General features: G+C 38.5%; 1 protein-coding gene across 1 annotated transcript; it reads right to left on the bottom strand.

Annotated features, from left to right (window-relative positions):
• Window positions 1–1,071: 1,071 nt before the first annotated feature.
• Window positions 1,072–8,549, bottom strand: LOC104457760 (protein slowmo homolog 1-like; the record flags this gene model as incomplete). Its single annotated transcript, XM_010086795.1, has 5 exons — window positions 1,072–1,185; window positions 6,839–6,941; window positions 7,036–7,106; window positions 7,885–7,974; window positions 8,381–8,549. Coding segments are annotated over 5 exons (547 nt in total), but the record flags the coding sequence as incomplete, so codon positions are not given.
• Window positions 8,550–10,539: the final 1,990 nt, after the last annotated feature.

The following is a 10,539-nucleotide window of genomic DNA, read 5'->3' as shown; positions in this document are numbered from 1 at the left end:
AAGTTATCCTAAAAACATTTTGTACCAATGTAGAAAAATGCTGAAAAAATTCAGTTACACTGGTAGTCGTTAGTAGAAAGCATTCAAAAAGGAGAGTCCATTTGTTTCTCTTGTACTCTTGTGTTCTCAATTCAGGGCATGAAAAGTACATGTTCATGAAACCTCAACATTTGGATTTCAAATTTCCTGCTTATTTCTCATTTCAACTCTTCGGTTATTGCACCAGTCTCTCCCTCATTTAAGACATGATGTGAAGAGCAAGGACCAGTGGAACAGCCCAGTCTCTTCATTCAAGTAGCCTGCAAGTAGCCTTCTTGGAGATAAAAAGAGAAGTATTTTCCAGCACCTTCCAGGAATTACTACTCCTCTCCTCATAGGGAGGGGAAGAACTAGGGCAAGTTAATAAATATGAAAATAAATTATAACCTTCTCCCAGCAAAAATACTGTTTTAGGCTATTAACATCAATAGAAACTTTATCTTTGTTTGGATACAAATATCTAAGAGGTAAGGTATCTGTGTGTCATGTTCCGGCAGCACATATAAACAACATAGGAAAAGTTAGTACCGCACAAGTTTTAGCTTTTTGAGATCATCCTCTAGATAGATACCTAATTCTACAGTATCATGTTCTGACTCATGTAGTTCCCTTTAAATGGTCCTATGACACTATCAGATTACAAAACAGACAAAATTCAGCACTCTAGTACCTATCAGCCCTTCACAGAACAAATGTTCACATGGAAAGCACAACACACGCACTCTTTTCAAGTTTAAAAAATGAAAATGGTGTCAATATAACATACCCTCTATCTTTGTTATAAAAGGCACATTTAGGCAGTTTTAAATGTGCTAAATATTTTTGCTTCCAGTGTTCAAAATAAATTGAACAATCAATCTAATCTTCAGTAGGCAACAGGAGCTGCTGTGGAGACGACAGATGAGGTTACTTTTCCATTGATCCAATATTCTTATAAATATATAAAACCTCTGCAGATCAGCCTTGGAAAGGAGATCTACAAAGCAATCTGTAGAATAAAACTTTTCTGTCAGTTACTTGGTATTTTTGGTTTTATTCTTCTGTTGATGCTGCTGCCATGGATGGTTTCATGCCCTCGCGCGTTGACTTCAGCTCCTCCAATTCTGCATTTAGTTTGCTGATCACCCACTCCAGGGCATCGCGACCCTGCCAGGAAAATACTGGAATTTAGGATCGGAACAGATACATCACCACTGCTCTTGTTTCTATAGTTTCTCCTCTGTCAGACACGAGACTTGTTTTAAAATTAATTTCATGCCCTGCATAGTTTGATATCAGATTATATTGATAATTTCTTAGGATCTTCTTATGGAAACTTCAGTGCTAAGGCATTTGCTTAGCCCATATACAAGAAGTAAACGCAATATCGGTGTGAGCTCCCAGTAACCACCTAGGCAAAAAGCCTAATTCAGCAGTTAAATTCCCTTATATAAGAATATTGCTGTTTTTACTGTCTGCTGCTCCCACCACCCCCAGAATATCAGCAAATTTATGGCAAACTCTAGATACTGTTCTCAGATTCATTAACCAAGTTATATGGACAGTTTTTGAGAAGACCCAGGACAAAGATATATAGGCTTCCAAGAGCTCTCTGAAGTAGCAACTAATTGCTTTGATATCTAGCAAGAGTTCAGAGATGGACTCGCACTGAAATCTATATTCATGCGCAGCAACTTTTCAGCATATAAAACAGACTAACTGAGAAACTACAGTCGCACATTTTATATCAAGTTACGGTCTTTGTTCAGTTCTCAGAATGGCAGTGCCTCAAAGCCAGGCACTGACAGCCAGTGCTTTAGTAAGAGTTGGGGAATCCAGCAAAATAAGGGTGTCAAAAGCCTTTTACCTTAAGAAGACCCTGTAGCAGCTGTACACCACTAACCACAAGATAAGCACACAGCCAGCCACACAATGAAGCCAAGAAAAGAAAGAGAAGCACTTTAACTAAAAAAAAGTGCAAGATTTTAGAGCTCCACAATCTCAGAATGACAGCTTTTGCGAAAACAAGCAGATGGGATCGGACCAGGAAAACACCTGGCCTTTTTTCCCTTAAAGAGGAGCCAAGAGACATTTACCTCTATAACCCCGCTAAGACTAAGTACAAACAGTGGAAAGTAGTAACTGGGAGCTACACAACTCTGGCCAAGTCTACAGGAGTTCTGGAGACAAAGAGTCTGAGTCCACAAAGTCCAAAGTCTTTGTAAGAGCCAGTGTCAGTGTTCAAGCCCTCTGCAGAGATTGGGGGGGGCAGTGGGCGAGCAGCCCTGCACACACACAGAGAGTTGTTCTGAACTCTGATGTACTATTTTTGTAGCATGCATTATAGGTGATAAAGTGAACAAAAAACTCTTAAAGTGCCCAGAACCTACTGTTGTCCTTTATAAACCACTAAGCACAAACAAGAACCTGCACAGGTTTTAGGTTTGAAAACCTAAAAAAAAGTCAAAACCAAAACCCACACACAGTCTTGAAGAATTTTTTTGGAGGCTAGAAACATTACTCTGGAATAGTATTAAAAGTACAGTTCCAGGCTGCAAAGGGTAACCTATTAAAAGAAATAAAGTTTTACTATGAATAGGAGCATATTTATCCCACGACCCTCACTAAGTTCAGTGAAGGGCTGACTCTGTTTCTCTTCAGGTTCTTCATATTACATGGACTCACAGAATAAACACTAATTCTGTTTCTCTTCAGGTTCTTCATATTACACGGACCCACGGAATAAACACTAACTGCTATGTCTACACTGGCAGGCAGTCCTTAACCTGAGAAAAATTATCCACGTATCACAAAAAAGTGTTCAACTCTTGGCAAGAGCTCAGAAACGGAGACTCAGCCCTATTCAGAATTACCTCAAGAACTACTATCTTTAAGTTCACTTAGTTCAAGATATGCCTTTAAAAAAATACCAACAATAATCAAGAAAACATGATTTAAATTGTCCCGTTTAAGTATGGGTCGCTGAAAAAAGTCTGTAGAAGAATGATTTCACTTCTGAGTTCCTTCCATCTGAGCACCAAATTGACCATGCTTCAGCAGGTGATAACTGCCACTGCCTCTACATCCTGCGCAAGACTGGGAACACCAGCAAAGCACGGATAAAAGCACCCAGACAGGAGTTGGCTCCCGCATAGCAACAAGTTGTAACTAGCCATGAATTAACCAAGTGCTCCGTAAGGAACAAAGCTGGGGGGAGAGAGAAGGAATCATCTTTCAGTAAGCACACATTTGGATATTTAAAAGTCAGGTTGAAATGTCCTCTCTTAGGTGACACAGGCACAGAGAACTGAATAAGACAGCAACAGCTTAGATGTTATATTTGTCTAATTGCACAAAGAAGGCTTGTCAGAAAGTCAAACCCCTTTGATGTAGAAAATGCTGAGCAGAAAAATCCTGAGATTCTTTACAGGCCCCGACTATGAAACAACCAGGTCATAGTGTCATTTGTTGATAAAATAAAACAAATAAAAAAATCCAAGACATTCACCTGAAGCACCAAGACATTTCCTTCAGCTTTTGAGACTACATAGGTCTGCACATTTCCTTAGGCCTGCATATGCTATATGCTGTATTTTGCAGCTAAGAATAAACTCATGATATTGGCAAAGAACAATTCAGGAATATTCTGTATGGGAAATTAAATTACAAATCTTAACAAGATGCAAAGAATCCAAGTACTGTAAAACTACCCAGTTACCAAAAAAAAAATCTGACAGAGGATTGATCTATAAAGTTTCATACTATAAAACAAATTCTGTAGTAAGTCATTAAGCAAGCACATTCATAACCAAGCATGCATATTATATTAGTCTTTAATTGCATATGTTAGCAGTATGATGTATTTGGCAGACCAAACGCTGCATATGAAGATTTGTTGGTAGAGCTTAAGTGACTGATAGATGCTGAGCCTTTGTAGTTGATGTTTTCCACAAAAACAGCCATAAAAGCTTAGAGGAATGAGACGTAAAAGCAAACACTCATGGCATACAGTGGTCTCAAAGTAAGTAGTGTAAAAAAACCCTGCATTCTTAAGGAGAAGAAGCAGCATAACAGATTTTTTCTTTTTTTTAAGGCATCTTTTTAGCTGAAGCATAAGCCAATACAGGAATGACAGAGACAGGCCACACTGACTAGTGGAAGGAAACCAGTCTGCACAAAGGTATCTCAGGGGCAAGTACACTCAATTCTCTCAACCTTGAAGTCAGATTTTTTCATAGTCACATCACTTAAGGGACAAGTCCCTACTGAAACGAATGTAACTACAAGAACAACGAAAAACACAAACAGTCTGGCATTCTGACAACTTCAAGCTTTGTACAGATTTCCACAGAAGTTCACAGAAGGGCAACGATATTCCTTAGGCATAAGATATAAGCACGTATAAATAAATAAGAAATACAGTTTCACTATGCAAGAGATTACCCATCAGGCAATCTGTTCCAAGAACTCAATTTTATATCTTAAGAGTACAATTCTGTTTCATTTTTATAATGCCAATTCCAGTCATTAACCAATTTATTAAATTCTTCAGTTACCGGTTTTGCATACTAAAATCACAGAAACCAGGACCAGATCAAACACTTGGGAGAGGGACTCATTCACATGCCTAGTTATCTGCAGTCATCATTCCACTTTCAAACCATAAGCAATAATGTGCGGCACAAGACACAGCTGCAGCAAGTTGGTTGTCCAGTGGCATAAGTGTGGCCTAATTGACCCACTCTAGATCTGACCTACTCTCACTCTCTACAACTGCAGTGTAATGAACGTTTGCCATTCCTGTATGCAACGTGTATAAAGCAGACATGCAGGTTAATTTATGAAATTCACATGACTACAATCCATGCATATATTTGCTAAAAAGCTGAAATGCTTTCTAGCAAATGTACCAAGAAGAAGAATGCTGGCATTACCACTAGTTAGTACAAACTGCAGGTGTGGAGAACTGCTAGCTTAGAGCGCTTTCAGAATTTTGAATTATCCACTCAATAGCATCCCACCCCTGGAGTAACAAAGAAAAGATTTACAACATAGGGCAAATGATTTTTCCATCATAATTAAAAATAATAATGTGTCATCTACCACCTCTACATCAAAGCAAAATCTCAAGACTTACTTCTTATTTCTTCAGAACAACAAAACATTTTTCTGCAACTTTAATGAAGTTTAAGAGGGGTGGCTAAGAGCACAGAGGCACAGCATAGCATGTGAGAAGAGCTAGTAATAGCAGAGTAAGCTGGCTAGCAAAGAAAGGGCTGGTAAGAGCAAGTACAAATTCCTGACAAGTTCAAAAATCTCCAGAGAGACTCTTCAGTGAAACACACAGGACAAGAGGGTCTTTTTGATTTGCAAGAAGCTTGTGAGCCAGTCTGTTCTTTGAAAATGGCAGAACCGAAGAACAATCTTTAAAAGAAACAGAGCTCTCACACAGGCAACACCTGAATAGGTACCCAAGAAATATTTACTCTCTTTCTCTGAGTTCAGCAGAGACATGCAAATATGACAGATGCCACAAGAGGAATTCAGCCAGCGCTTTTAAGTGCGCATAGTTGATCTAGCCATTCCAACTAGTTAGTGCTTTGCTACCTCCAAGTTAGCCTGAAGTTTGATTGTGAGCAGGGTTTAGACTTCTCTTTCAAGAATACATGCCCCATAGAAACTTGTAAGTAGAAACTGAATCAGAATAGAATTGTAATTTATCTGAAATACATTCCATTTATGACTTTCAAACAAACACAGAGAGCACTCCGGTAGTTAAAGTTACTCTTCCGTGTCTAGAAATTACCCATTGCTCCTTCCCCACCTCCAGATTTTAAGCTGTTTTCCTCTAATTTTTTGGAGAATCACACAGAAGGGAGGAAAAGGAGGCTTTCTCCTCTCTGATCTAGTTGGTCAATAACTCCTATCAAGTTGGCTTAGTCTGCCTTGGTCAAGCAGTGTCTCTACAAGGACAAAGGGCTAGCCAAAGCACAGGCTCTCTGGCACAACAGGAGTTACCTGGGCCAGATTCCCACTGTGCTGAACCTCTCTAGCAACGCAGAGCACAAACTCAAATTTCAGGTGCACTCATCCTGCTGCTAAGCAGTGATGCCTATGCTTCTCTAGCAACCCCATTTCCTTCTCACTTTCCCTGAAGAAGGATAGGACAAAGTGCCCAAGAACAAGCACTCTCGTAGCTCTGCCTGTGCTGAAGTACAGCTCCATGGCTGCAAGCCAAGTAGAAAAAGCAAGCACGAGACAGAGGAGTTGGTGTAGTGTTACCTACAAAAGCCAATGTAATTTCATCTCTTCAAAGAATATGCCTTTGCTTACACTACCTTACTTTCAGCCAAAAGCAAGGAGATAGCTCAATAATGGATAGGAACTGAAACAACTGACAAAGCAGCATAGAAATTATGCTTTAACTATAAAGGCTGAAAAGGAAGTTATATTTGCTACTAGCACTAACTCCTGGAAATAGGAAGTTAGTGTTTAAAAAGGTGCTTTGGAAAAAAACCAAAACAAACAGAACCCAATAGTATGAGTATGCTATGTGTAACTGTAGCATACACATAGAAATCTGTTCTTTCTGATATGCAATTCTAGTTGAAAAACAAAGATTTAATAGTGAAACTTTTTCATACTTTGGGAAATTGTATTCTATTTGATGAGGTCCTACAAAAAAATCAGTTGAAACTCTGTGCACAAAGTTTAGAGAAATGAAATATAGTATTCAGCACACATGACTGACAATTACTATTTCAACAAAAAGAAAGGCAGGAGTTGGGGGAGAGAGGGAGAAAACAGAATAAAGATGTACCTTTCTGGCATTAGAAGATATTGTGTTTGCCATTAAGCTTTCGAGATAACTGCTCAAGCTAATGCCTTTAACAGTAATAATTGCTTCTTGAGTTAGCACAGTTCTGTAAGAGAATAAACAAAAGTTACTACCTGAAGTGAATTGAACTAACATAATGTCTCCTATACACACAGGAGCAAACAAATATCCTTACTTACTTTTCAGGGTTTTCAGGATGAGGTCTGTAAACCAGCCTCTCATCAACAGACACCAAGTTTGTGAGAGTAATCTTAAAAGAAAAAAAGAGGTGAAATCCTCACTTCCTACCTTTCAGTTTTCTCTTATCAACACTACTCAGTAGCAGAGCACTCAATTTAATGTCAGAGACAAAGCAGTGTACACAGAATACAAAATCCAGAACACAGTTACTAAAAAGACCTATAAAGGGTGATGCACCTTCTCCTATCCTAGATCTAATTATATCAAAGTTCCTATTCACAGTACAAAGTGTTTATTTTCTCTGAATGCTGACTCTTATCTGATTTACAGCATGCAATTCAGAGAGGCTCTTCAAGACCAAGACCACCATAACACTGCTTCCAGTGTACAGAAAATTAATACTCAGGAAAGACAATGCCTCTTGTACAGAGTCAAGGCTTTCCTACAGACAACTCCACTTTAAACCTGACAGTTACAAGTTCCCAGGATACAAAAACATAGCGTAATACTTAATTTACATTTTGTGAAAAAAGGCATTTCAAATTACAATTTTTGTTGTAATGGCAGTGTAAGGTAGAACAAGTTATTAATCTAAAAGTCAGACTACTTTACTTCCATTCTGAGAAGTAATCTTGCATTAAAAACAGAATCACAAATGTTTGATCCCAAAGTATTTAAAGTTTCCTATTTGTGGGAAGAAGAAGGAGGAAGGGTAAAAAAAGAGCCAACTAAGATGTGGAAAGCTGCCTCCTGATGAAAGACGCAAACACATTTCCAATCTAAATGTTAAGAGAAAAACATCTAATCTCCAGAACTAATTACCAGAAACTTCTTAAGCTACCACTCACATTAGTTGAGCAAAGCTCCATCTTTTTTTCCACCGGATCTACCACAGAATGTTCCTCAATGTAAGTCAGAGTTCTACTTGTTCCTAAAATCTGAAAGTGAAGAAATAAATAAATAAATAAGTTAAGTACTAAAATAAAAAAAAAAAAAAACCAAACTGAAATGCATAAATGTCCTAGTGACCCCAAATAAATAAAAAGTAATTAACAGATACCAGAACACTGTGATCAGTAGCAAGACTACAGCCTGGTAGGTTGTATCAGTCACATAACACGACACAGACCAGTTTGGAATGCATGTATACACATACAGACACTACAGGTATACTAAAGCCTACAACGTATTCTTGCTACAAAGTATGCTAATTACAGCTTACGTAACATTCGTGGATGATATTTCATACAAATTAAGCTTTTACTTGGAATTCAGCTCCAACTCGGATGATGACATAAAAATGCACCACACCCTTAATAAACCATGAAGACTGTAAAAGTGTACCGCTTTTACAATGCTTGGCAATCCCCACTCTGTGCTGAGAAGACGGTGACTATGCAACCTCCCCTGGTTATCCAGGCTTCTGTCGAGGACATCTACTCCTACCACACACGGATTCATTGGGTTGGGGTACTTTCTCATAGCAGCTTTGATCACTGTATCCCAGGGGTGTCTGTAAAACAAGAGGAAACGATATCTTTAACTATTGTGTATTTAATTGGAAGTATTCAGACAACACTAAATCAAGGATCTAGCTTGCATAATATAGCATGTGCTGTACAACTTCATAGCTCCCCAAAGTCCCTTTAGAATACAGTGATGCTTGGAAAGTCAGTAAGAAAGTATTGACACGGACTGAAAAAAATACATTCCTTTCTAGAGAGTGAAGCAAGGAATTATTAACCCAAGACTAACAGAAATGAGGCAAGGGGCAACAGTCACAAATTGCTACAAGTGACACTCCAATTAACCATGCAGAAAAAACCATAATGACAGGGTAGCTGTCCACAGAGATTGTTGAATCTCAACTTGTTTCAGAACTCAACCAGAAAAGCAACCTGACTAACATTTAGGTTAGCCCTCCTTTGAGAAGGACACTGGACTAGATGACCTCCAGAAGTTCACTCCAACATAAATTCTTCTATAATTCTAAGCATACCAAATAAACTAAAGAAGAAATCATTAGCTTCTGTTTCTTCCTATAGCAAAAAAAAGCAAAGTGAAATTTAATTCAACTAAAAAAAATTAGGAATTTCAAAATAAACATTTTTCAGAAACTGTATCAGCTCACTGTCTTATGTCTGCAGCTATAGTAGTGCTGCCAGCAGCCTGTTAGCATGAATTATATTTATGGATACTCTTCTCAATACAGAACTGTTTTTATGAAACAAGTTTTGATAATCTCAAACTCCTGGGATCAGAGCAGCCCCACAACTGGAGGCCAGGCTGTACACACTGTTCTTCTGGGACTTCATATTATCTTTTTCTGAAATAGAGGAAGTTAGATAAATCATGGACTGGATTCAATAATGAAATTCTGTCCCTAATCACTTATTTCCATATTCAGAAATCACTTACTTACATATTCAGAATAGTTGATAGATGGAATGAAAGGTTTATAGTCTTTAAAGGTACATTTAAAAATTCAACTATTGATATCCCAGTACTTAAAGGGGACCTACAGGAGGGATGGGGAAGCACTCTTTATCAGGGAGTGTAGCAATAGGACAAGGGATAATCGGTTTAAGCTTAAAAAGGGTAGATTTAGATTAGATATTAGGGAGAAATATTTTACTGTGAGGGTGGCAAGACACTGGAACAGGTTACCCAGAGAAGCTGTGGATGCCCCATCCCTGGAGGTGTTCAAGGCCAGGCTGGATGAGACTTTGAGCAACCTGGTCTAGTGGAAGGTGTCCCTGCCCATGGCAGGGGGGTTGGAACTTTATGACCTTTAAGGCCCCTTCCAAATCAAACCATTCTATGATTCTATGATCTAACTTAAGAAAGCTTAGGGGTGACAACTTGTACATAGGAGTTGCGCTTAGGGCCCTAAACGGATTTGATTTTTAAGAACACTACTTTTAGTCTTAAACTGGTACAGAAGGGCATCAGCAGTACACCAGTGCCAGAACAATGAGAAGCTTAGAAAAATAAGTTCTTTTTCCAACAAGAAGAGTAACAAAAAGTCTTTCAGCTTTATTGGTGCAAGCAGGAAAAATAGAGCCTTCAATTCCTGCATCAGAAGGAGAGCTGGAGAACAACTGCCTGTTATCTTCAGTGATTATACATCATAATCAACAGAAGACACACAAACTGAAAAGGTCAAATTTTTGTTAAGTGTCCTTGAAGGATTTTAAGAGTCAGAGATCTGATAAGGCACAACAATATTTTACTAACCCCTGAGCTGAACTATCTACACCCACACACATTACACCATAAGATGGGGGCGTTCCAACACAGATCTTGATGAGAAAATACCAAGTAAAAATCGAGTTTGTCGCCCAGGTGCCAGATATCAATCTCAAACTCAGAAGTTATGCCACACACAAGCAGCCTTTACTAACCTCTGCCTATCATTTCATACTAGAAGCTATCGTGTACTTACACCAAATTAATGTTAAAGTTGAACATCTAACACCTATGTCGGCATAATTAATTCAGTT

The sequence above is a fragment of the Pterocles gutturalis genome, unplaced genomic scaffold, assembly GCF_000699245.1.
Source record: "Pterocles gutturalis isolate BGI_N339 unplaced genomic scaffold, ASM69924v1 scaffold19376, whole genome shotgun sequence".
In the NCBI taxonomy this organism is placed as follows: domain Eukaryota; kingdom Metazoa; phylum Chordata; class Aves; order Pterocliformes; family Pteroclidae; genus Pterocles; species Pterocles gutturalis.
This window is presented reverse-complemented; position numbering and strand designations above follow the sequence as displayed.